Source organism: Pseudoliparis swirei, chromosome 8 (genome assembly GCF_029220125.1).
Source record: "Pseudoliparis swirei isolate HS2019 ecotype Mariana Trench chromosome 8, NWPU_hadal_v1, whole genome shotgun sequence".
Lineage (NCBI taxonomy): Eukaryota > Metazoa > Chordata > Actinopteri > Perciformes > Liparidae > Pseudoliparis > Pseudoliparis swirei.
In genome coordinates this window covers 20351489-20378819 of record NC_079395.1, presented here as the reverse complement: position 1 = coordinate 20378819, position 27331 = coordinate 20351489, and the positions used below count along the sequence as shown (strand labels likewise).

The 27331-nt window shown below is 44.3% G+C and overlaps 2 protein-coding genes across 4 annotated transcripts in view; one reads left to right on the top strand and one right to left on the bottom strand.

The window, feature by feature from the left end:
• pappa2 (pappalysin 2) overlaps positions 1 to 4895 on the bottom strand; it is a 100918-nt gene extending 96023 nt beyond the window's left edge. Inside the window, exons 1-2 of one of the 2 annotated variants that reach the window (XM_056420651.1) lie at positions 3180 to 4895; positions 1423 to 1655 (exon numbers count right to left, since the gene is read on the bottom strand). In XM_056420651.1, the coding sequence (XP_056276626.1) occupies positions 1423 to 1655; positions 3180 to 4125 (1179 nt within the window). In that variant the 5' untranslated portion in view covers positions 4126 to 4895. The remainder of the gene's footprint in view (positions 1 to 1422; positions 1656 to 3179) is intronic. The other variant, XM_056420652.1, reaches the window with a different exon arrangement.
• A 3460-nt stretch (positions 4896 to 8355) lies between these two features.
• cop1 (COP1 E3 ubiquitin ligase) lies at positions 8356 to 26768 on the top strand. 2 transcript variants are annotated; one of them, XM_056421181.1, is made up of 20 exons: positions 8356 to 9044; positions 9189 to 9248; positions 9805 to 9902; positions 10156 to 10220; positions 10368 to 10469; positions 15120 to 15188; positions 15278 to 15337; positions 15427 to 15506; positions 15968 to 16031; positions 16294 to 16408; positions 17400 to 17535; positions 17704 to 17847; positions 18181 to 18289; positions 20747 to 20828; positions 20929 to 21045; positions 22953 to 23070; positions 24030 to 24154; positions 24278 to 24438; positions 24529 to 24573; positions 25654 to 26768. In XM_056421181.1, the coding sequence occupies exons 1-20, from the start codon at positions 8695 to 8697 to the stop codon at positions 25669 to 25671; spliced, it is 2118 nt and encodes a 705-aa protein (XP_056277156.1). In that variant the 5' UTR covers positions 8356 to 8694; the 3' UTR covers positions 25672 to 26768. The 2 variants fall into 2 exon arrangements, with proteins under 2 accessions (XP_056277156.1, XP_056277155.1); XM_056421180.1 differs by having other exon boundaries at positions 10350 to 10469.
• The last annotated feature ends 563 nt before the right edge of the window (positions 26769 to 27331 follow it).

The window sequence follows — 27331 nt, the reverse complement described above, 5'->3', positions numbered from 1 at the left end:
GGCATAGATCCTATCTGCCTGATGGATCGTCTGGGTCGTGGAATTCCTGCTCATGACTACGCCACTGTCCTGTTGAGACTCCGCCCACTCCTCCTCCCCACCGCCATCTGCCTGATGGATCGTGGAGGTCTCCATCGTGGAATATGCCTACTATGAACTATTCATACACTCTGTCATATTCATTGAATGTATTTTAACTCTAAATCTGTCCTTCTGTACACATTACATCTATTGCATCTGTCCATCCTAGGAGAGGGATCCTCCTCTGTTGCTCTCCTCCAGGTTTCTTCCCTTTTTTTCCCCCTGAAGGGGACTACTGTGGAGAGGGTGAGCGGGTATAAATACCTGGGAGTCCACATCACCGAGGATCTGACATGGTCAACAAACACAGACACTCTGGTGAGAAAGGCAAGGCAGCGCCTCTACCACCTCAGGCAGCTGAGGAAATTTAAAGTTTCCCAGAGGATCCTTCAGTCCTTCTACTCTGGAGCTGTAGAGAGCGTCCTGACAGGAAGCATCACAGCCTGGTTTGGCAACTGCTCCGCTCAGGACAGGAAGGCTCTGCAGAGAGTAGTGCGTTCGGCTGAGCGCACTATTGGAACTACACTCCCACCCTGCAGGACTTGTACACCAGGAGGTGCAGAACCAGAGCCGGCAGGATCATGAAGGATCCTCACCACCCCAACAACAGACTGTTTCAGCTGCTGCGGTCAGGCAGGCGCCTCCGTAGTCACGCTGCAAGAACAGAGAGACTGAGACGGAGTTTCTTTCCTCAGGCCATCAGGATTGTGAACTCCGACCTCACCAGGACCCCCACATAGACCCACACAACTGCCCCTCTTAGGCACACACACACACACACACACACACACACACACACACACTTACTGTAAATATTGTGTTGTTTTTTATTTGTAAATAGTGTGTACTTGTTGCCCTTGCACATTCCTGCTGAGCATTGCCACTTTCATTTCACTGCACACCCTGTGTGTGTATGTGACAAATAAAACATCTTGAATCTTGAATCTTGAATCTTTGGGAGTTTTTCCTGGTCCGATGTGAGGTTTTGGGGCAGGGATGTCTATGTGTACAGATTGTAAAGCACTCCGAGACAAATTTGTAATTTGTGAAATTGGGCTATACAAATAAACTGAATTGAATTGAATTGAAAGAGGTACGTATCATCTGCATACGACTGGATGATGAAGGAATTAGCAGTATTATTTTACAATGCGAGCTCAGTAGCTGTAGTGATTTCATCCGTGGCACTTTTAGGGCTGAGCCTGGAAGACCGCGGAAAATAGATGATTGTTGTGACACTGATCAAGGACCCAGAGGAAGCCAGTGAGGTGGACCTCGTGTCGGAATCGATTTTGCCGAAATACAACCTTTGTGAACCAAAGCTCAGCCAAAACCACCCACCTTAGCGCCATCGACATACAGGCTCATGTTGTGGCCATTGTACGTGGCCATCAGGTGAGTCCAGGCGTTGACTCGGTACCGCTGGTGGCTGAGGACGGTGGTGGATTTCGCAGCTCGGTCTGTGCGCAGCGTGAAGTAGAAGCGTGCGTCTTTGGCGCCGGCGGGCTCCGCGGTGCGGATGCCTACCGACCAGCCCTTCTCGCTCAGTGAATGGGAACAGTTGTCAAACACACCTATGGCAAAGAGGTAATGGGGGGTGTTAGAGCCATTTTGTTTGTTTTTGTTTTGTTGGACCTCCCACCAGCAGGGGGCGTAGGGCCACTGTCAATTAAGACAGGGGCCAATATAATCAGGCGGAGCACGAGGGTCAGGTGTTGCTAGATTGTCAGGAGCACACAGTTTTTTGACTGTTTTTATTTCTTTAATTTTGGGGGGAATAGACAAATGGGTTTGGACATAGAACGTATACTTTGGTTTGTGCTGGAAGCCATACAACTTTATAAATAAATAACCTTTTACATTACAAACTGGACATTGCATCGGTTTACTGCACGCGTAGAAACTCAACCTCCAAGCAACCATAGTGACCTTTTTTGATAGGCAACGGGGGTCACTACAGGGGCAAAAGAATGATATTAATTTGGAATACAATGAAGGAAAAGCCTGCAAACGTTTATCTGACGGAGTCAAGTAACAGAAAATGTACAAATAATCTATTGCTCCTGAGACAACATGGGGCAACATGCCGACGCACACAGATAGAGAGACTGGAGAATAGAGATAACAGAGAGGGGAAGCTGGACGGAGGAGGTATTTCACTCAGCCAAAGCATGGCCCTGATGTTTCCATCTGCCTTTTGCAACAACACACACACACACACAGATCCACATCTGCTCCCCAGATGTGTAACACTGGGGACAGCGAGGGGTCAGGGAAACCCTTCAGCCTCCTGAAGCGCCGTATGGGCTTGCACATGTGCATGTGTTTTACACACGGTGTGCGAAGTGGAAGAGGTTAGGAAGCAGAGGTCAGGAGGCTTTGGCTTTGCCAAATGAATTGGATTACATTGCATTACCGATAAATACGTAAATACATTTGTATCCGTCTATGCATATATACTGCATTACATGACATGCCAAAAGGTGCTACATGCTGCACTTAAATCATCAATCATTATTGATTCGAGCAAATGTTTTCTGTCTCTCATGAATCAGCAGATGGCCGTGGTGAACCAGTGCTGCCAAAGAAGTGACAGCATTTAGTTTGCAACTGGAAACAAGAGGGCTTCATGGATAGTAATGTGGTCTTTATGTTGTGAGGCATTTGCACTACCACATAGGGTTCAATGTTTTAAAACTGTTTTGTGTTTTGTTTTTGTTTATTGTTTGACCGGAAACCCAAACATTGACATAATACAAACATGTTGGGAAACAATTGCCAATTGTACACATTCGGGGGAGCATTGATGGCTTGGAGAAGTTATCTAAAAAGTGCGCTGTGGAGTAAATAAGGACAACAATTACCTCTAAAATACTAAAGTAAAGTGAAAGTACATTACATTACATGTAATTTAGCTCATACACCGTAGACACTGCTACAGGGAGCATTTCAGGGTTATGTGTCTTGCTCAAGGACACATCGACGAGGGCGGGAATTGAACTGCCAACCCCCTGATTGAAAGGCAGACCTGCTAACCACTGACCCACAGTTGCCAGTTTTAATACTACATTATTTAGAAAAAAACTCAACTAACTCACCTGCGATGATGGCAGGGTTGCTCTGCCCTCCCTCGGGCTTCACCCACAGCTCCAGGCTGAACGTGGCCCTCGGCAGCTCCACCCCCATGGCCGACTTCACCTTCAGCTGCTCCCGACGCCCGCCGAAATACAGGGTGGTCATCGAGGAAGGGGGCACCCTGGGTACAGGACTCCCCCAGGGAGAAGAGCTGCCGACGTGCAGGCTCACGGGCGAATCCGCCTCCTCCACGTCCCCGGAGTAGTCCTCGGTGCTGTCCTCCGGGGTCCCGACAGACTGCCGGTCTCCATCCCCTTGCTGCTGCAGCCTGTAGAGGACCTGGAGCCCCGCGGTGTCGGTCGAGCTGTTGGGGGGAACTTTCTCCCAGCTGGAGTTGCCGTCGTCCTCGTAAGAAAACGTCCCGCCGAGGCTGCGGGTGACCCGGGAGCGGGAGGCGCGTGCGGACTTCGCGCGTAAAGAAGAGGAGACTCTCTGCCCTGCGTCGTCGGGCAAAGACACCCCGGGTTTCTGAGTGGTGCGTTCACGGACATCACTTGAGCGTTTCTCCAAGATGTGCGCGGCGGACAACGTCGCATCGCCGCCCCCCGCTCCCACCGCCACAGCCTCGGCGTCGTCGGCCCAGCCTCGCCTCTCCTCCCCCGCCGCAGCGACCCGCGGCAGCCCGGCGTCGAACCTACACCCACCCGCACAAGCCGCTGGAGTGCTCTCGCCAGTGTACAGCTCTCTGCGGGTCGTGCGCGTCCTCGGACGGGCCGCTTGAGGGCGGTGTTGGGTCCTCCAGGCGCCGGAGACGGTGCAGGGTTCACCTGCCAGCCTGGAGAGCTCGCGGTCCGCCCGCCGGGCCATGGCGCGTTTGTACCGGCGGAGCGCATCGGAGCGCACCGGGCTGAGCAGCCACGTGTTGGTGATGAGGAAGAGGAACACGGCCAGGAGTCTGAGCAACAACATGGTATCCAGTTATGGAAGTTTTTGTTAAAGATAAACTGTGTGTGGGGGGAGTATGCCTCTGGCTTCCAGGTCAGCAGGAGGTCTCACACCAGACTGCGGGGTTGAGACATGTTTGCGCACATTTACCCTGGAATAGAAACCACGTCTTCTTTTTTGGGGGCTGTTTTTTTGCGGGTGGAATACAATAAATGTATTTTTTGTTCAAGAAATTCGGAGAATAAATCCCAAACATAAACGATCAGTGCATTCCAAAGGGGTTCAAACTATAACAAAGAGGATGCAACACTCAAAGTTGCTCACGCGGAACTTGATGCATACCGAGGCTCTTGCTGTGTGTTCGCTCCCGGGTCGGGAGGTTCTGCAGCATCTGTCACCGGGGTTCTGTCTCGGTAGCAGTAAAGACACTATTTCTAAAAACTGAAATTAACAAACACCGAATAGTTTTATTCCAAAGACAGCGCACTTCACCCGTATTTTAAAAAGAAAAGAAAAGATGCAGACTTGAATTGCAGGAATAAATAGGCTGAATTCACTCGTTTGGTTTTACCTGACCCGCAGCGGCAGCATCCTTTAGTGCGTCCCGGTTCCAAAACAAATATGGCTGTAAGATGATTTGGGAGTAGTAATATTATACATATAAAAAATCAAAAGTCATTCCGAGACGAACTGAAGTGCCGGCTGTCCTACTCGTTGAGCTTGAGCTTGTTTAAATATTAGGCCATTATAATACAAATTATACCAAAAATAAGTCGCGGGTTCGGAGTCCGCCGCGCGTCAGCTCTTCGGGTCTGTGTTGTTGTTGTTGTTGTTGTTGTTGTTGTTTTTGTTGTTGTGCGTCTGAGTGCGCACCTCAGAAGAATGACTTGCTCCGCTCCTCTGCACCGGCCCATGCAGTCGTAGTAATATCCTCCTCCACCTCTTTCTCTCCCTCTCTTTCTCTCTCTCTCTCTCTCTCTCTCATTCTCTAGAGTCCAACGTTTTATTATTATTATTGAGGGAGCCCCTGCCCCTACCCTGACATCACCGGTTAGGGGAAGTGTGGTGGAGGTGGTGGGGAGGAGGGAACGCCCCCCCCCCCCCCCCTACACACACACACACACACTTTGCCTCACACTTGTGTTTTACAAGGGAAATCCTCTCTCTTCTCTCTCCTCATTCCCGGTCTCCCTGGTGTAATGTGTGTGTGTGCGCGTGTGTGTTTGTGTGAGTGTGTGCGTGTGTACGTGTGTGCGTGTGTGTGGTGGTGGTGTGTGTGTGTAGGGGGGGGTCAGGCCTGGAAAGAGGTTGGAAACGTCTTTTTTTTATTGTTCGTCCTCATCTTATCTCACCCAGGAAGAGTTCAAACCCTTTTCACGAAAGTAAAAATTGCAGCAACACACAATAGTGCAAGTTTAAAAAAAAAGTAATACTATAATTATAAAAAATAAAAATAATAATATTATTAATAATAATAATAATAGTGAACTTGCTTAGAAAATACCACTACTTTTAATACGTTTTGAAAATATATTTGATGCACTTTGAATTTATTTTCCTCGCATTGGAGTATTTTCATAAAAAGAGTTACGTGAGTATCAAAAATACATTTTACCGGATTACTTGACAGACGAGTGGCGTGTTTTCCTGCGGTTCGGTCCCGTGCTCTTGTCTGTTCAAGTGACACATAATGCACAGCCGGGAAGTAACAAGTTCAATACTTAGTACGACAAACACTTCAGTTGAATACATACAGATCATACTAAATACCTAGTTATTGCCCCCCCCCCTCCCCTCCCTCACACACACACACACACACACACACCCTTTGTCCACGTCTTCCTAATGGGAGGCCCTATGGGTCACCCTGGCCGTGGAGGGCCGAGAGCCCCCGCTGCAGTGACATAATTGTGTCTGAACTCTCCTTTGCTACCCCTCACACACACACACACACACTCTCTCTTTTCAAAGTGAGGGAGGTGAGGTTTGAGTGACCCCCCCCCCCCCTCTTCCTTTCACTCCTTCATCTACCCATCTCACTCCCTCATGCTCTGGCTCTCCTCAGTGGTACAAATCAGACAGGCGCCACATCTGCCTCGCACATGAAGCGTGTGTGTGCGTGAGTGTGTGTGTGTTTTTGGCGTGTTTGTGTGCGTGTTTGTGCGCATGTGTTTTTGGCATGTTTTCCACCCTGATCATCTAAATATGCGACCTGCTCACATGTGCTGAACTCTTTTACTCGGGGTGGACCGAGCAGCCAGGCCTATAGTAAACAAATACACAACATGGAAATGATGTTGTTGTTTGCTGTTTGTCTCTTCTAGGGCCAAAACGGTGTGTTATAGCTGATGAAGTCAACAATATATCTTGCAAATGAAAAAAAGAAGCCGTCCAATATACTCACACCCAGAATGAGTGTGACTCTTCTATAAATCAGCACCTACTTCTCCCCTCACACCCTGCAATTTTATTTTATTTTTGTTAGGCTAAATGTGCAAACAGGGCCCTAGCTGTGATGCAGGAGATGGAGATAGAGAGGAGGCCGCTTGCAGTCACGGCAGGGGCCCCCCAAAGGGGCAAAAAAAACCACAAAAAAGCGGTTCCTAAAGAGTGGGCGGCAGGAATTCCACAACCCCAGCCCGCCTGACTGAGGGAGCTGCCTGCTAGACATTCAGCGTGTTCCTACTGCTGCCCTTTGAAATCCAGCTGCAACTGAAAAAAAAAATCCAGGCTGAAGTTGGGGACAATTGAGGAGGGGAGGAAAGAAGAAAGACCAAATGCAGCGAGGCAGAAGCTTCTCGAGGGGGACGAGTGCAACAGGGTGTGTGCATGGACTGCGGGTGTGACTCAGAGGGTCTCACCTCTGAGTCACACCTGGAGTCACGTGTGTGTGTGTTTATGTGTGTGTGTGTGTGGGGGGGGGGGGGGGGGTTCCGGAGTGTTTTAATCTAGGGAATGAAATTGTATGAGCTCAAACTGGTATTTGTGTTTTACGTTATGTGCAAGTTGCGCAATATACTTTTTTTCTTCTTTAGTTCCTTTAATTTATTTGATATCTTACTTCTCCATCGTCTCTTTAAAAAAAACAGAGGTCTTATTATGAAAGATATGTAAATCCATGCTCTAAACACATATCTTTAATTAGTATTTATATTTCATATTCTGATGTATTTGTATGTATTTAATCTAATTAAACTAAATATCGCATGCATATTCCTTCTTATATACCATACTTATTTTTAATTAAATGTGTTTTCTGCATGATGGACCTATGCGGCATGCAGCTAAAGACATCTCGCTATACACACGGTGGTCCTCACTGAGCTCCGAAATGACACACATGCGCTTTTCCTTCCACAAACACCAGCATGGGAAAGTCCATATTTGCGTGTGCCGCATACGCCGGAGGATCCCTTGTGAGAAAGCGGAAAAGCAAGTAGCAGGCTGGGGGGTGAACTGTGAGCGTGAATACGTTAGCGCGCCTCGGCTTGTGTTTGCAAAGCTGCAGGTGGACGCTTGAATGAATGGACGCGCGCGCTTTTCTTGGCTCCCATTGCACTTGGGAGGGGAGGGGGCGGAGGGGGCCTACCTGCCTGTTTTTAATGTGAAGGCAATATCATCTGTAAAAAAAAGAAGTAATTAAATAATGACAAATATGAAGAGACACTGGGTTTCTGTGTGTTTACTACACTGTTATAAAGGCTATATGACACACGCTTTAATAGGATGTGATATTCCTGGTATAAAAAAAAAAAATTCTGACAGGGGCTTTTCATTTTCAGACACTTATAGGTTATTTAATTCTAATATTGAAATATTTCTGCATTATCCCTCTGAAGTGTGCGTTAATGGGAATCTGCTGCAGTTTTAGCGGTGGAGCTTGCTCTCTACAACAGTACAATATACAACAGAATGGATAGGAAAGCCCGAATTTGCTTTTATGTAATGCCACATGGATCATAATTCCACATATTTGAGCTTCAGTGCAGTGGAATTCATTTCGCATGCACGTGGCCAAATAAATTGAAACTGAACATGGTTTTAGTCCAAAACTGTAACTGATTATTAATAGTGTTATCTTAAATACAAAAGGCCTCCATCCTATATGCTAAAATGGCACAATAAAAGCCACAACTGCGTGATTTCTTAAACCGCTTTTTACAGTGCAGTCGCACTCCTTCTCGCTAGGGGGCGGTAGCGGGGAACCGGGAACGCACTGGGCACCTGGGCAATCGAGGAAACTCGAAGAGATTCTTCCCCGGAGCTAACAGTAGCTAGCCGGCTGCTAATCTTCTGGACAACGCAGTTGTATGGTTGTTTTATTGGCCCCTTTCAATGTCCGCGCCTTTCGTCGGTCGTACTTCAGGGGTCCCCCGAGGCGCCGTCTGTGGCGAAAGCGAGGCGGACACCGACGGACAAGTTTGAATGCGCTGGATGTTCGGTGACTCTTGCTTTCTCCCCCAGGATGCTAGCACGCAAGCGAGCCAGCCAGCTAGCCAACCTGCTGGAATAGCCAAATAGCAGCGGCGTCCGGATGCTTTAAACGGCAAGCAACACAGCGGATTTCGGGGAGTTTCTTGTCGTCCTCGCACGATGTCAGGCAACCGGCCACAGCCAAGCGCTGGGGGGGCGAGTTCAGTGCCCAGCACGAGTAACGTTAGCGGTGGCGCGGGAGGCACCGGGAACACAAACGGTGGCGGCGGCGGCGTCAGCAGTAACGGCAACAACTCTTCAAACGTCGTGCCCTCCCGGAGCCTCGCGGGTGCCGGCGAGGGGACGATGTCGGTGCCGTCGTTGGCCGCCGTGCAGTCGTCCCGGGGCGGCTTCGCGTCCCTGAGCAGACCCACCGCGTCCTCGGGCAGCAGGAAGAAGTCCCTCCACCAAGCACCCCTCTACAACGGCCTCCTGAATTCCTACGAGGATAAAAGCAACGATTTCGTTTGGTAAGTTCATCTCCGGACCGCTTTTATAAAGTGCATTTTCTGTAGTTGACTTTAGTAGCATTTTACCGAAAGCTTCATGTCAAGTGTTTCTAATGTCTGACCTGCATTTAACATGTGTATGTGTTTCCCTGTGTCCCTTTCCAGTCCCATTTGCTTCGAAATGATAGAAGAGGCACACATGACTAAGTGCGGCCACAGTTTTTGGTAAGTGGGGCGCTTGTTTCACGGGAAAGGGGGACATGAAGTTCGTTTTGAGAACGATGTCGCTGATCGACCAACGTGGAGCTGATCAGAAGTAACATCAAGTGATGCTGTTCGACTCTAGCCATCAAAACTAACCAGTGCCTGTGTTGGTGATGCTTCCAGGTGGGGATGGAGGAAGAAAACTTTACCTTCCTCCAACTGTCCACCCCTACCCCTAAAGAAAACATTCTACACTATAAAAAGTAACTTTTGGTTTATTGTTTCCTACTTAAAAAACAACAAATCAAAACCAGTCTTTGCATCATTGAGGAAAGCCCCTTTTTACCCTTTGAATTATTAATTTTCATAATATTTCAGATTGTCTGTGTTGGTGCAGTACCATCCTCAAACCTGAATTTATTACATTTTTCAAACCGTAACAAAAAGATCAAAAGTTGAGTCAAAACGCATACAAAAGCAACTTAGGTTTGGCTTAACTTGGGCAGGAATACGTCCCGCGGCAGCGCTGTTCTTTCAGAATTATCCCGCAGTACTCGGCTGTCTCTTCCTCCTGCAGTTTCAAGTGCATCCGCCAGAGTCTGGAGGACAGCAACAGATGTCCCAAGTGCAACTACATCGTTGATAACGTGGACCAGCTCTACCCAAACTTCCTCGGTAGGTGTTTTGACTCGAGAGAGTTAAAGGCTCGCTGAAGGGTGTCAAGAGGAGTGGCCTTTTTTCTGCTTTTAGCTGTCATAAAACATACACAATTGCAAGTTGATCAAATGCACGTTGTAGATCGATTCCTGACTCTTGAGTGTTTATAGCACAACTAAAACCGACTCACCCAACGTGTCTCTATTGTGAATGTTGTGTCATGTACTTAAGTAGCATTTCCAACTCTCCCCCCCCCCCCCCCCCATCTCAGTAAATGAATTGATCCTTAAACAGAAGCAACGGTCGGAGGAGAAGAGGCTGAAATTGGATCATCCCGTGAGTACAACACAAGCGTACCGTAGCTGCTTTCTACACACATATTTTCACTCTCACTGTTCTTCTTCTTTTGAATACATTTTTTAATAGTCTGTTGCTTGGAACTGATCGATTTCTCTGAGCCCGCAGAATGGGTCGAGATGGCAGGTGTTCCAGGACGTGTTGAGTCCCGACCAAGAGAACCTGGACCTGGCTAATGTCAATCTGATGCTGGAACTCCTGGTCCAGAAGAAGAAGCAGCTGGAGGCGGTGAGTAATGCTACGGTCACACAAAACGTGTGAGTTTGCCGTGTTCACACCAAAAGTGTTGCGAAGCTCTGCGAGGGGGCGGGTCTTATCTCCCTGGCTTGTCTCCATATAAACCGTTAGCATTTCCTTCATCCACCATGAAAGAACTAAGCACTAGTTCTGCTTTATACTTGTTGTGGACATCCTACACATCGGAACATCTAACACCCTCGTGTTTGGGTTCATAACATCAGCCGCTCACACAGCTCGGTCACTTTCACCGATTAAGTTAACTGTTACGTCTGAAAGCCTTCAGCTTCCAGCGCAACAAGAGTGGAACATCTAACGCCCTTGTGTTTGGGTTCATAACATGATATCATATATATACATAACATCACCTGTGCCTGTTTTATTCTCTGCGATTCCGGTACCATCATAAAGACATGCACCGCAGCCTCACCCCGGTCGTATGGATGTGAATGAATGTTGGTGGTGGTCGGAGGGGCCGTAGGCGCTGATTGGCTGCCACGCTTCCGTCAGTCTGCCCCAGGGCAGCTGTGGCTACTGATGTAGCTTACCACCACCGGGATGACTGTGTGTGTGTGTATGACTACTGGACTCTGGACTTTGAATTGTAAAGCGACTTCGAGTGTCTAGAGAAGCGCTATATAAAATAAATGATTATTATTACTTATAAGAGGTTGTATTAAAGAGCTCCGGGTGCCTGCAAACCGCAATGTTAAGTTTGTCCTCCGTCTTGTTCTGATTCAACAACGGCGGTACAATGACGCGGAGTAACTCAAGAGCTGATTGGCCCGAGTTGCGAAATTATCGCATACAAATTTTCGCTGCCCAAAACGCCCCAAACACGCTGCCCGGAAAAATGACGTGTCGATCGCAACCACACTCTGAGGCGTCCTTGGGTCTCGGTTTAGGGCTGTCTCCCTGAGCGTTTGAGGGCTCTCTAGCAGGTGTTTTCAGCACTTTATTAACCTTTTCCATAAGTCAGCATTCAATGAAGGCTTTGCTCGAGGGAATTGCCCACAATTGATTGCAATGTGCTGTTGAACACGGGGTTTCCAGTGGAAGCATCGAGAGGTAAACAAAGAGGCCAGCACACACTGGTTCAGCCTTGAGAATTACATGTACTCAGAAAAATCAAGGATTAAAGTTGGAGATATACAACCAGAGGATATTTATGAATTTTTTCATCAAACATTTTATTTTGTCATTGAAGCTAAATATATAATTTTAAATGACCTATTTAGTGAGGGAAAAGAAACTGAAAGACGTTCGAGAAAGTATAAGATAAATACCCACAATAGTACATCTGATTTTTTTGCCGTTGTCATGTTAATGTAATATATTGCTCATTCATTTTCTACCCATACAAGAGAGTTATGTTTGACCACATGGTTATGGTCGATCAAAGCGTTAGCTAAGATGTTTTGAAGTACTCATTCATAGGCGGTATCGCTTTTATCGACTCGCTTTTCCACCTACACCAAGTTTTAATTTTAATATTTGTGGAAGTATCGACGCTTCCAGTCATGTTTTTCCATGCACCTTTTCTTAAAGATGCACACAAAAAACAGGTGAATTGTAACGCACGTAAAGAGAACAGGTGTTGGATCACAGTCTGTGGTGACGTTTTGGACCATAACTTTGTTATCTAGTCAATCATAACGAGAACACATCCAATAATATTAAAGACAAAAGAAAAATGTGGAATTCTAGAAGGATTAAGTTGCATTTTAATGGGTTCCTGCTTTTATAGCTGTTAAACTGTCATAAAAGGTGGCGTCGTAAGTTCCTCAGAAACAAAGGACGAGTTCCGTTTCCATCAGCGTTGATGGAGGGAGTGCTCTGCCTGTGTATGAGGTTGCGAGGGAGACAGGACGGCATGGGGGACTGGCACATAACCCCACCACGTTAACTGTCTGTGAGGAGATGCTTCAGGCTGTGCTTGAAGAGTTCAAAGTGCCGAGTCATCGGGAATCATCCGCGAGAGTGTGTTCCCCAGATTACTCTTCTAAAACCAGGTGCCCATCGCTCTCAACATAGCCTGGGAAATCACTCTCCTCCCCCCTTCTCTTGACAATCTGTGTGAAGTTACAGGAGAAGAGAAGTAGGAGCCACAACATATCCTGTTGTCTTGTCACATGATCAGCGCGCTCCTTTTTTAATGTGGCAGCAGGAGTTACCTTTTTTAAATGAAAATCTCTTCTTCTTTTTGTGGAATTGTGCAGCCTCACACTCGACGAGAAATTGCAGATGCATCATCACATTGTTTTTAATGAAATGTGGCAATGCGTATTAATTAGAAAGGATTGTGTGCGTTTGGGAATAGTTGGCTAATGCAGCGATGCTTTTGCAGCTTTGACCCTTCTTCTTTTTTGCCCACATATGCCGATGAATAAGGATCACCACCCACCCCGAGTATTTACAAGTTTAATTTATACTAGAGCTGCTAACAAGAATGATTTTCATTGCTGTCATTCATTTGTCGATTTTTTTCCCCTCGATTTTAATGGATTTGTTGTTTCCCAAAGCCCAAGATGATGTCGTCGTCAAATGTCTCGTTTTGTCAGTGACTAAAAGATATTCATTCCACTGTTATCCAAGAAGAGAAAAAAACTGAATTTTTATACATTTAAGAAGCTGGAATCAGAGAACCAAATGACAGGCAAATGGAGCTTCTTTGCAGGATCTAATCGGTCAAGAACTTTCGGTTTCTGTGGCGTCCGTGAAGAGCTAGGTTAGCATTCATGCGCTTGCTAGAGGGTGTCTCTGTGTCGGGGTCCCCATTGTGTGTGGTTCCGTCTCTGTTGACTGGAGGTGGAGACTAGAGAGGGCACTCGGATGCTCAATTGATGTTTATATTTGTCCTAATTTACATGTTGTGCAGGCAGGCAAGGGGGCGACAGCTTTGTTCTAAATTTGGTTAGGGCTCTTTTGTTTTTGGAGTTCTTTGTTCTTACACACATTAATAGTAAATAACGGATTCGGGCGAGATCGCTGCAGTTTCTAAAACGTCTTAAAAAAGCTTCTCCTGGTGTATTTATGATGTTTTTTTATCGCTCTGACCTTCCATACCAACCAATGCACCAACATGAGGCTTTGTTTTTGTTTGACCACACATACTCTGAACTAGCGGTCCCCAACCCCTTTTTTTATATATCAAAGTCTAAAAAATATTTTTTTTTGAAAAAGGACTGGAAACACCTGTGTCTGAGCCTCTCACAAGGTCACGAAATAGGTGACACATCTCAAGAGGTCATATAATACGGGGGGGGAAAGCTAGCAACGGCACACGCTATAACAAACCCACACGGCAGCGAAAATGCGTGAAACAAAACAAACGTCTTTGGAGAGCTTTTTGGCGAGGGGAAAGGCCAATAAAAAGACAGAAGAAGAAGAAGAAAAGCCTCAAAACAAAGCTGCATTCAGGAGTCTTAAAGTTCAGCTTTATCGCTGAAGGTGAGTCTCACGTGCCGAACCCCCAACGACAAAGAATTGGTCTTAAAACATATTCAACCTGCTCAATGAACTGTCACTTCAGGGGAAACGACTGATTTCAAGTTGTCCGATGAAGTCGCTGCTGTGGGCACGGCGGGTGAACAGGGTGATATTAGACGTGTTTCAAATGTTGACCGGGAGGAAGAGGCTGAGCCATCGTTCTTCAGCTGGAGCTCCATCACTTGTCTTTGCTTTTAAAAGAGTTCGAGCTGTACCACAAAAGACCTGACTGCAAAAGAATAGACGACCCATTTGTAAACAAACACACCCGGTGAATCGAGCCAGAAGAAGATCTGTTCGAGATCGCAAATGACGGTGGCCTTAAAGGGACATGTCACGCAGCAACTCTGCCGGTGTTCTAATGATAGCGACCAGAACTCCGTTACGGAGCAGATGGGACATAACAAACACACGTCGGGTGTCGTTGTCTCCCATCAGCGGCTCGTTGCAGATAAACAAGCGCAGGGCTCCACTAACTCGGCGTAATGGTGAGTTGTATTTTTGCACTTCATGCCGGTCGTATAATTTTTATTCCGTCATATTTATATGGCTGGTCTGCGAAAATTATTTCTAACACGGAACCGGTCCGTGGCTCAAAAGGTTGGGGACCGCTGCTCTAAACGACAGGGAAATAACTGTGCTGCGACTAATTACTGCTGCAAAACATTTTTCCAGATTTCCGAACATCAGAAAATGTGGCTCACATTTAATATGAGCGATATTGTCGCTCATATTAATCGCGCGTACCGATAATCAATTATTTTTCAAGCAAGCCCTGGTGGAAGTATCTCGCGGTGGATGTTGTACCGCCCCTTCTCTGGGGTTTAAAAACAAATATTTGTTTTTCGACTGGATGAAGAATTGTACAAATGTCAGCAATGGGTCCAAAATATGACTTGACCCCCTGCTCTCATTCGAATCACGGGAAACCTGTGACCAACACCCGTGACCCCTCGGGTTCGGGGCCGTTTCCTGTCTGATTCGAACAGCGCTCGCTCCTCATCATCTGGGCCTCGTTTTGATCATTCCGCGTCTGCACACCAACTCCGTACCGGGGAATGGAAAGAGCAGCGAGAGCATTTTCTGAAGTGTTGTGACTTAAAGGAAATGGTACTCGGGTGAAAGTGAACTCATCTCGTGTGTTTCCAATAGGAATCCCAAGCAGCTCAGAGACAGATCCTCATGGAATTCCTGAAAGAAGCCCGGAGAAACAAAAGAGAGGTACCGACGTCTTTTAATAATCGTAGTATAACTGTAACGCTGGGTGGCAAGCCGTGTTTATCGGTGTGTTTCTTGCTCTCCGTCAACAGCAACTGGAGCAACTGCAGAAAGAGCTCAGCTTCCTTGAAGAGGACATCAAGCGTGTTGAGGTAAAGCAGCCAAATGCTAAATGTAAAGGCGGAGGTGGATTATGACATCCTGTAATATTGTGACATAGGACTTTAACATGTTATTCCAGGAGATGAGCGAGCTGTCCTGTCCGATGATGGAGGCCGAGTGTACGGTGCCTAATGTCGAGGCCCCCTCACCAGCACCCAGGTACAGCCGACCTCTGTGTTTTTAACAAGTTCTAACTACGAGTTCATCGTCCTCCCAATCAGCTACATTCAGAGAGAAACATAGAAGGACCTTGCATTTTTTAAACATTTGCCTTTTTGCGCTATGATCACTGCTATACCTTTTTATAAGGGGACCAGGCCAAATAGTAGCAGATTTAGGTAAAATAGGATCAAAACATGGGACCGGATCTTGGTAATATAGGACCAGATCTGGAGATAGCAGGAAGAGAGCGGAGAATAAGATCAGATCTAGGTAGAGTAGGACCAGATCAGTTCTGGGTATTGAAGGACCAGATCAGTTCTGGGTAGAGTAGCAGTTCTGGGTAGAGGAGCAGATCAGAATCGGACCACACCTGTGTAGAACCATTTGGTCATGCATATACTGGTGGTGTTGTGGCTCCTGTCCGCTGACTGATTGTGTGTTGTTTGCTTGTTGGGTAGCTGTAGCAGTATTATGGAGCCAGCAGACTACAGCCAGCCTCCAGGATTTGGTGGAACAACCCAGGTATGTACGAGACACGGGGATTGGATTATCCATTTTCTTTCACGTTTACGTCTCTTTATTTTCATTATCTTTTTGGATTTGTTAATGTTTTGTTTGCATATCTGTATAACATGGATCCAGGCCATGGTTTTGCTTCAAAAGGAATATTAGAAAATGTTCCCAAAAAAAGGAATGTACACATGTTCTCCTAAGTTTTGAACATGCAGTGAAGTGGTCAAGCCTGAGTTCAGCGCTGACCTGACTGCACACTTTGTCTCGCCAGGGCAAGAGACAAACCTGGTACAACAGCACGCTGGCGTCGAGGAGGAAGCGGCTGACGGCTCACTTTGAGGATCTGGAGCAGTGCTACTTCTCCAACAAGATGTCGCGCATCACAGGTGACTCATCCCGCGGGGGAATGGCGGCGTCGCTCTCTCCCAGCACAGCGGCAGCATGTCCGAGGACATCTGTAGGCAGATGTGTTTCTGTTGACCACGTTGAAGGAAGCACACACATTTTCACAACTTCAGAGGGTTGACGGCTGCCTCGCGGCTGTGTTATTGCTGAAGATAATTCTTTTTTTTTTAAAGAAAAGACATGAAGACTGGATTTTGCCACAACCTCCACTGCTTGCTGTCAGAGTGTGCTCTTTCTGTTGAAAAGCTTTGGTTCTCAGCGAAGGAAGAATGCTGCGAGGCGCAAAAGCACAACATTTTCCTTGTGGTTCTGATATTATATGATAATCTATTGCTGTCAAAATGTGACACGGCTGCTTCGGCATTCGGTATAGCCCCCCCCCCTCCCCATCCCCCACGCCACACACACACTCGTCCGCCTATTCTAAACAACTGTCAGTTAGCTGCTGGGCTAGCCAGCTGCTAACTAACTTTCCAGTAAGATGAGTCTCGGGTAACCGACATTATAATGCTTCCATGATGTGTGAAATATGAAAAAAATACCAGAGGGAATTAAAGCCAGTTTTAACTTCCTAACTTAGCTCTAAGCAGCGTTTTAAAACTAACGATGCCACGTATTTTTATTTCCATAATTATTTTAATTGTGCATTTTTTATTAATTATCACTTTAACAATAACAAAGAAAAAGGATATCATGCAGAATTCTTTACGGTGGATGTTGATTTCGGTTTGGTGAAAATAATTATACCTGGAGCCTCCTTCACCAGCTGCTAAAACAAAAAGCAAGCTTCTCGTCTGTATCGCCCGATATGACACATCGATGATCGTAATCGGCGTCCAGAAGGCTGATCGGGGCTCTTCTACTCTTTCCCCCATCACACACAGCATACAGTCGATGTCCCTGTTGCTACTTGTGCACCGTGTGTTGATTGTGTGTGTGTGTGTGTGTGTGTGTGTGTCTCTCTGTGTCCAGATGAAGGCAGAAACTTGAACCAGTTGGATGACTTCATGGAGTGCCTGTCTAAGTTCACCCGCTACAACTCTGTGCGGCCGCTCGCCACCCTGTCGTACGCCAGCGACCTCTACAACGGCTCCAGCATCGTCTCCAGGTACAGGAAGCACGACATCGTCTCGTACACACTAATCTTCAGAGGCTCAGTGTGGTTTTTGACATTTTGTTTAGTCTTTTGGTTGTCGCCGTTGACTGTTTTCTCTCTCTGTATAACCTTCATCAGTCGCTCTCTCTAGCAATGACTCCATTCTCACCTGTCCTGCAGTATCGAGTTTGACCGCGACTGTGACTACTTCGCCATCGCCGGCGTGACCAAGAAGATCAAGGTGTTTGAGTACGGCACGGTGATCCAGGACGCGGTGGACATCCACTACCCCGTCAATGAAATGACCTGCAATTCCAAAATCAGGTGAGCAGCCTACACATGCACAGTAAACGGTTTTCTTCATTTATACAATCACATCAGCTTTTATTGGCACATGGTGGGACGAAAAGCATAATAAATCAGTAGATGTTAATGCCCAGAATATGAAAACAATGTCCCCACTATTTTTGCTTTGCAAGGCTGTGAGTTGCAGGCCTGCATAGATCAAAACTGACCCATCAGATGTGTAAAGGCGTATTTCGTTAAAGTCATTGTAGAAACCGAGGCCTGGGTTTAAAAGAAACGGTGAATTTAAGAACGTAACAAATTGTGTCGGTGAGCCTTAAAGTGACCCACGACCTTTTTTCGTTTTTGTAGCTGTATCAGCTGGAGCAGCTACCACAAGAACCTTCTGGCCAGCAGCGACTACGAGGGTACTGTCATCCTGTGGGATGGGTTCACCGGCCAGAGGTCCAAAGTCTACCAGGTATGATCTATTCAGGAGGCTCACACACTGACCTCAAAAAAGAAAATGTCACGTTCCTCCATTACTTCCTTCTTTCAGCACAGTGGTGGAGAACACCATGAGTTTTTAATCCAACTAAATGTTTGACTGGTGTGTTAACTTCACATCTAAATGAATGAGAGCACACAAGACCACGTGAGTTCCTAAGTTCTCATGTGACCAGTTGCTTTAAGTTGGCTATTTTTAAACCGAGTCCGGTGCAGCGCTCCCTCCAGATGAAATGTGGCATTAAGTGTGTTGATCACAAATACACAATGTGAGGATGAGAGTGAGAACAAACAGACCCGCACACCCCCTCCAGTATTAGCGCACCACCATAGGTGCATAGGTTTTTTTTGTGTCGCAAAAATGGGCCGAAAAAACTGCAATACATGAACAGCCCAAACATGTCACTTCATAGAATGAATACAGGGGATACACCTTTTAAAAAATCGAAATATATATATGTGTATATATGTATATATATTAGGGCTGTCAGCGTTAACGCGTTAATCTATGCGATTAATTTGGCCGCGTTAACGCACTAAAATATTTTTCCGCAATTAACGCAACTTTGTTTACTTCCGGTGTGCCTTGAAGTTTTTACACTCCTGAGTGTCAAACCGCGGCAGTACGGTTTAACACTGTTTCCGTTTTTAAAACAATTATTTCTCTGCGAAAATAAGGATCAGAAATCAGTTTAAACTCGTGGATGAATCAGTCGGGTTTCCTCCTGCTCCTCCTTCCTCCCGTCTCCCCCTCTGATCCACAGAGGAACGGAGGGGCGACGTGTCGGGCGACGTGTCGGGTGACGCGGCGCGGAAAGAACTGGTCACACGAAACCTTCAACGTGATTTGTCAATCCGTTTGTCTGTCAACATTTTGTGAAAAAAACAACCAATGAACACTCAGTAAATCACAAAGGACCTCCCACCACACAGGTGAGGCTCATTAGCAACCTGTCAGTCAGAGAAGACAGAGAACACGGCGCGAGGACAATGTGCCTCAATATATAGAGAGCTGAGATTGTTCTGGAATGTTTGATGTATAACACGTGGGTATGTGTCATATGAAAACGCCTTTAAAAGGTGAATTAACATTTTTTTGTAAAATGGAGAAAATGCCCCCAAGCCTCCAGAGGGTCACGTGACATATGTGAATGTCAGTCAGTTACTAAGGCCACTGGTTCTGCTGCTGTTCAATGTTAAAGATGACAGGACCAATGGGGTCTCAATATACTTCTTTTTTTTACTAATCTGGATGTTTCACTGAAGAAACAATTCATCATCCACAATATTAAATCCCTCGCTGGCACTTTATATGTAGGAGCCTCTTTGAAAACACAGCTCAGTGTGAAGTTTAGTCTTTAAAAAGAAGAACAAATAACTTAATCGCGATTAATGAATTTCAAAATGTGCGATTAATTAGTTAATTTTTTTTAATCGATTGACAGCACTAATATATATATGTATATATATGTACAGGGGTGCACATAACTTTTCCAGTGAGTTACTCAGGTGATTACCGGGAGATGGTGTTTGGTACTCACTCCATATGTAGCGTCAGCTTTTGTGACGTCCACCTACGGGGGGGGGTGCAAGTGCGCACACACCGGCATCGGAGCTCTGCGGCGCGAGAGACGTGAAGTGTTATCGCGACACGTAGAGACAGAAATGACATGCTGTTGGTTAGAGACGATCAACATCAGATCGGTCAAGTACGCAAAGGCGCGAAGTAACACAAGTGGTGTTACGCATTGTTGATTATTTTCGCCCATGCGTACCTGCGTATCAGTTATGTGCACCCCTGTATATGTATATGTGTATATATATATATATATATATACACACACACAGTATATATATATACAGGACTGTCTCAGAAAATTAGAATATTGTGATAAAGTTCTTTATTTTCTGTAATGCAATTAAAAAATGTCATGCATTCTGGATTCATTACAAATCAACTGAAATATTGCAAGCCTTTTATTCTTTTAATATTGCTGATTATGGCTTACAGCTTAAGAAAACTCTAAAATCCTATCTCATAAAATTTGAATATTTCCTCAGACCAAGTTAAAAAAAAGATTTATAACAGCAAAACAAAATCAAACATTTGAAAATGTGTTTCCAGGTGTTTCGAGTTAATTAGACGATTCAAGTGATTTGTTTAATACCCTACTAGTATACTTTTTCATGATATTCTAATATTTAGAGATAGGATATTTTAGTTTTCTTAAGCTGTAAGCCATAATCAGCAATATTAAAAGAATAAAAGGCTTGCAATATTTCAGTTGATTTGTAATGAATCCAGAATGTATGACATTTTTGTTTTTTAAATTGCATTACAGAAAATAAAGAACTTTATCACAATATTCTAATTTTCTGAGACAGTCCTGTATATAAATAAATAAAGTTTCCTTCTGCTCTCTTTTTTAAGGAACATGAAAAACGGTGTTGGAGTGTCGACTTCAACCTCATGGACCCCAAGCTGTTAGCCTCCGGTTCTGATGATGCGAAAGGTACCTGAGGACCAGTAACGCCGTGCCCTACAGGGCACAGTCATGAATTCTCTCTGCAGCTCATAGAGGAATGTTCACTGATCTGTTTCCTGTGTTTCAGTGAAACTGTGGTCAACCAATCTGGATAACTCTGTGGCCAGCATCGAGGCCAAGGCCAACGTCTGCTGTGTGAAGTTCAGCCCGACCTCCAGGTATCATCTAGCCTTCGGCTGTGCAGGTGAGTTCCCATTTGTCTTTGTTACTGTTGATGTAGGACACCATCAAACTAGGCGCCAACTAGGCTCGGGTGACATGTCTAGTGTCAGGGTTCGTACGGTCATGGCATACCTGGAAAAGTCATAGAATTTGTTAACGTTTTTTTCCAGGCCTGGAAAAGTCCAGGGGGGGGAAAGATTCCGCACGTTTTTGGAAAACTCATGGAAATTTGTTATGTTCATATGTGAATTAACGCTGAGTTTTGAACAATGAATATGCTTTTAAAAGAATGACGGTCAAAATATAAGCTGGCATACGCTCTTCAGATTCGCAGCGCACATTTTAACTGAGAAGACATAAATATTTATTCTTTTAATCAAACTATTTTCTCTCATTCATTTGTGTCATTTACGGTTATACTGCATGCTTTGGAATTCTCATTGTTAGTTTAAATATGAAATCTTCTTACTTTTTCATGTATGCACCGATATTTTTTTTTTTTTTTTGGTCATGTCAAATTTGGTTTAAAGTCATGGAAATCCATTGGTCAACATGTGTATGAACCCTGTAGATTATTGTTCAACATGTTAATGGTTGACCACAGTGTTGGTCCTCAATTGTCCATAATAACGGAACAATATTCAATCATGCAACGCCTGTTCTAAATGTAAGAGGGCCGAGTTGAATGACTTTGACATTCAAAGCTTTGTTTCAGGTTCGATACTCCAAACTACTCCGTGTAGCCCTGACTCCAGCTCTTGTTATGCTACGGCATCTATTTAGGGATGTTGTGGCTTTAAAAAAAAAAACGAGAAAGGAGAGCCAGAGAACGTAAACAAAGTGATCTGTGAGTTATGCAACGGACAAGAGAAACCCCTTTAATGTCCGCTGAAACGTCAGCATCCAACTAAACATAACAGACCGCCACCGATTCCACCCACAAAGACGGTGCTTCTCAAACGGTTTCTGTTGTGCCGCCCCAACAAAATTGTAAAAAAAATATTTTGTATTGAAATGACAACGTTTTGTGACTCCATCTGTGCTTTCTGTTACTTTGCAATCACATTCAATTAAACCAGATTGCTCCAGCAGAATAACTAATAAAAGTTTTCAATCACTTTATTAGAATACAAATCCAGTGCAAAAAAGAACCAACAGTTGGCAAAAAAAATAGCTTATTGTCGCTGCAATTAACCTGTTTTGCACCGAGTATCTTTTCAAGATAATAACAATAAAGTGCAACCTGTGAAAAACTTAAGACAAAACAAGTTCAAACATTAGGCAATAGAGTTTTACTGAGTTTTTACACTGCATATCTTTTGTAAACAAATAACGTGCAAGCTTTGCAAAACAAAACGAGTGCCGATATGCGAGTCATCACGTTTTATCAACGCTGCAATGAGCTTGCAGAGTGGGAGGGGGGAATGTTAAAACTTGTTTTATTGATCTGATTTATAGTTCTCATACTTCTCATGGATTTTGTAAGAAGATGCTTTAAAAGCCTTCAGCATACATGGTGTATAAGCCGGTTACAGTACAGGATATGACACGTGTAAATAAAAAGAATTGGCAGACTCCGGTGGTCCAGATTAATTAATTTTGCTGCCCGAGAGTTTTAAATATTCCCCATGTACACAAACGACCCTTTAAGTGGCCAACGTGGGGAAAACACAAACACTTGTGTTATCCGGCGGGGAAATTGCCCCGGCTTGTTTACCCCCATGCGCCGTGTCTTCACTGAGCCCCGAGGGGAAGAAAAGAAAAACGTCCACGTTGTTGTTGTGAAGCTTTGGTATTGGAAGAAAAGCCAGCAGGCCATTCCCCGCATTCAGCCGCTGTTCCACCGTGGCTGCCCGGCCTCGATAGGAGTGACACTGGAACAATGCATCCTGTTTTATTTAATTGTTGTTTTCCTCTTCCTGCTCGCAGACCACTGTGTCCACTACTATGATCTACGCAACACCAAGCAGCCCATCATGGTGTTCAAAGGCCACCGAAAGGCCGTGTCCTACGCCAAGTTCGTCAATGGAGAGGAAATAGTTTCTGCGTGAGTCCATTTGCCCTTCTGTTGTTTAGCAGTGCTGTGCAGAAATGTTATATATAGAATAGAGGCTATATATATATATATATGTATGTATGTATACTAATGATTATTTTAATAATCTGTTGATTCATTTTTTGAAGACTGATTTTTTTTTTTTACTCTTTCAATCCTTTATTCAAAAACAGAACTGGCAGTGCTTTCCTCGCCCGACTATTTGTGGTTTAACCGCGTCATTCGTGCCTTAGAGGGGGCGGGGCTTATCTCAGCCAATTTACTCCGTGGAAACAGTTATCGTTTCCGCCATCCACCATTGAAGAACTAACCACTAGTTCTGCTTTATACTTTTTGTGGCCATCCCACAAACGTCGGAACATCCAACACCCTCGTGTTTGGGTTCATAACATTAATATAATATATATTTATACATAACATCACCCGTAGGCTCTCACAGTCTGAATGACTTACGCTTCCAGCGCTACTAGAATAGCAGCAGCCAGTTAGATTCACCGCGGCAGAGCAGCTCAACGCTGATTGGCTGTTGCAACTCGGCGTCGGACACATTTTTCGGCGCAGTGGAACTATTTCAACTTGAGGCGAATATTTTGCAATGTCCATACTTTTCGGTCGTCCCTTAACTAGAGAGGAATTTCCCCACAGAGATCAATAAAAGTGTACATTTATTTTTTCTTTGTCACAAAATAATAATAAAGAAACGGCAAGAGCGTCTTTTTAAGGAACTGAACAGACGAGCAGAGTTACGTATTATATTTATTGGTAATCGAGCATCGGTATCAATTAGAATCTTCAGGACACCCGTCCGTACTTCTAATCTCGCCCCTTTACCAACTGCTTTACCAAAGAATGATGACACATTTTATTTCCTCATTTCACGCACTAAAAGATGCTCGGATTCACAAACTGACAATTGATAATCTTCTCTTGCGTTACCCTTTCTGCTCCAGCTCCACAGACAGCCAGCTGAAGCTGTGGAACGTCAACAAACCTCACTGCCTGCGCTCTTTCAAGGGTCACATCAACGAGAAGAACTTTGTGGGCCTGGCATCCAACGGAGACTATGTTGCCTGTGGTGAGCATCGCTAAAAATAAATAACAAAATAAAAGACGACTGTGTTGCAAATGAGCCTGTGGAGGAAAAACATCATCTTGTTTTCTTCTTTGTGTGTGTGTGTGTGTGTGTGTCCGTACACAGGCAGTGAAAACAACTCCCTGTACCTGTACTACAAAGGCCTGTCAAAGACACTGTTGACATTCAAGTTTGACACGGTGAAGAGCGTCCTGGACAAAGACAAGAAGGAAGACGACACCAACGAGTTTGTGAGCGCTGTCTGCTGGAGAGCCATGCCCGACGGGGTGAGCGCCTTGCGTCATCACAAATACATTTCATTTTGTTCATATTGTCCTGTGATGAGGTTTTTATAAATGATGCTTTTTGTTTTTCAGGAGTCAAATGTCCTGATTGCTGCAAACAGTCAGGGAACGATTAAGGTTAGTTTTTTTTTTTTAGTCGCTCGTGAAACTCACTCATCACTATTGTGTTTGACATTTTCCCCTGAAGGTCCGTTGCTCAATTAATAAGGATAAGGATGTTTATTGTCATTGTAAAAACATACAACAAAAATTAAGTTGGCAACTCATCATACAGTATATCAGTAAGGGGTAAAAAAAAACATGTATATAAACATTAAGACAGGACATTTCTAATTTAAAACAAGACATTTAAAAATAAATAAAACATAAAACAGGCATCAATGGCTTAAAACTGAACAATAATAATATAATCTCGTGTCTTTTTTGGTTTATGTGACTAGATGCCTGAATAAACAAGGCAGACAATTAATTTACATTTGTTTCTGTTAAATTAAGTACCTTTCTAATGTTTTATTTTCCTATTTTTAAATCTAGCATTGTAATTGAAATGAGAGAAGAACATTTATTAGTTAGAATATTTATAATTCATCCAGTTAAATTTGAAAACTGATAATAATTGTTAAGATGTTATTTCTTTCAGTCAGTTGTTGACTACATACAGGGGTTGAAAGAGCTGCTATATGCTACTTCAATACATCTGTACCTAAATCATAGCTCATGTTAGACATTACTGAGATGTTCTGGACCTTTGCATGAGGACATTTCCTCTAACTGGACCTTGTTGAACACCTCCTGACTTAGAGTATATGTAGTATACATCTGTGTCTTCACACTATCTGTGAAGTTTCCGCCATGTACCCCTTTTTTGAAATTGTAAACGCCATGACCGCTCGTTGGTGTTATTTTACAGGGTTCGTACGGTCATGAAAAACCTGGAATAGTCCTTTAAAAAAAATTCAAATCCCAAAAGTTTTGGATAAGTCATGGAAATTTGTTATCTTCACATGTTCATTTACGCAGTTTTATTAAAAGAATAAACATTTATACAAATGTATGTATTCTTTAAATCTAACTATTGTGTAATTTAATGTATATACTGTACCACCAAATCATGGAAACCCATTGGTCAACATGTGTATGAACCCTTTGTTTGTTTCCAGTGCTGTAACGGGTCTTTGTCCTCTCCTCCCCGCTCAGGTTCTTGAGCTTGTCTGAGGCCCCGCCCCCCGCCAATCTTCAGCATGTGACAAAACGTCCATCAGCTTCTCTGTGTTGGCTTGAGGACCAGTCTGAGAAGCCCAGGCGGCCTGCTGGACCCGGATACCTGACGACAGCGGGAGACCTGAATTGAACTGAACCACCAACCCACCACCATCTACCGATCTCTGGTCTTATTTTTAATGAGCAGTTGCAGCAGAAAAGACTTTGGGCCAGTACATCAGGATAGCAGGAGGCGTGCTGTCATTTTACAAGCAAAAGAAACGAGGACCTCTACTAGCTTGGGCACACAACGAAACAAGAGACTTCAGCAAGCCTGTTTATGTTTGTTTCTTTCCGTTAAAATATCGGCTACAATAGAAATGCCTCTTTATAATTTTAGGTGAAATCAAAAAGTGTACCCTTTTTTAGTTTTTTTTAATTAAACTGTTGCTCTCGCGGGTACATCCAGCCAAACGCTACCAGTGTGATGCTTTTTCCTTTTTCTCCTTTTAAAGGCCAAAGCACAAGACATAATCACATGCTAAGACATGTATTTTAACCCCTCCCTCACACTCACACATGCATTGTTTGTCAACCGACTTTCTTCCCTCTTTACATGTAGTTTTTTCTTTGTGTTTCTCTGATTGGGAGAATCCAGTTTTAATAAATAAGACTTGAATTTCATTCTGTCGGGCGCATTTTCGGTTTCTTTTCTGTCTTCAGTGTAGAATTTAAGGTAGTGGCCGGAGGTCAAGGACCACTGTTGAAGTCATGGACCACTGGTGGGGTCACAGACTCTCACGAAGCTTATTTAAGTCTGCGATGCCACATCAAACTGGATCACTCTTTCCACCTCGTTGAGCTGCTTGTTTAAAAGTGAGAAGCTCCCCGAATCGAGATTTAGTGTCTCTGTATTTTTAAGTAGCAATGGAATTAGTCTTAACACATACTGGAGGTAAAAATATCTGAATTTTGAACGTGACGCAACATTGTCAACATCGGCACGGAGAGTATTTTGGTAAACCCTGCCAAAGACCTACCTATTTTATGATAACCGAGTGAGAAAGAGGGTGTTTTGTATTTGTATAACTGAATAAATTATTTCGAAACGGTTTGGTCCCATTGGGTCTTTATATTTTTAATTTTTAAAAATATATTTATTTGGGGGCATTTCAAACATTCTCTTGACCGCCCATGTGTTCAGTTAGTCAGTAACTATGGAAAAAGCCCATATTGACACTCAATAAAGTCTCAGACATTGAACAGAAAAAGGAAGAACAAATTAATTGGATACTGCTACAATTTCATAAATAATGACCACGATTGATTAATCTCTTGTTTCTGTCTACCGGGGATATCTACTAGATTATTTTAAAACTCTTCCAATCATTTGAAAATATTTTTCTTTATGTTTGTGTGTGTGTATACACATACTGTATACTGCATATATGCGAGGGGACGTTTTAGGATACACTGAGTTATTTCTCTTCTCTCCCCTTTATGGATGAATTTACATTGCATATTACGAAGTACTTCTTCCCTGGAGTCTTTATGCCTTCTGAGATTGCACATTTTAATTTAACAATTAGTGCAAATTTATCAAGGCAAATGTTGTTAAACATGTTATTTATGAGTAAGATCGATAGATACTGTATTCATCCCCAGGGGAAATGTA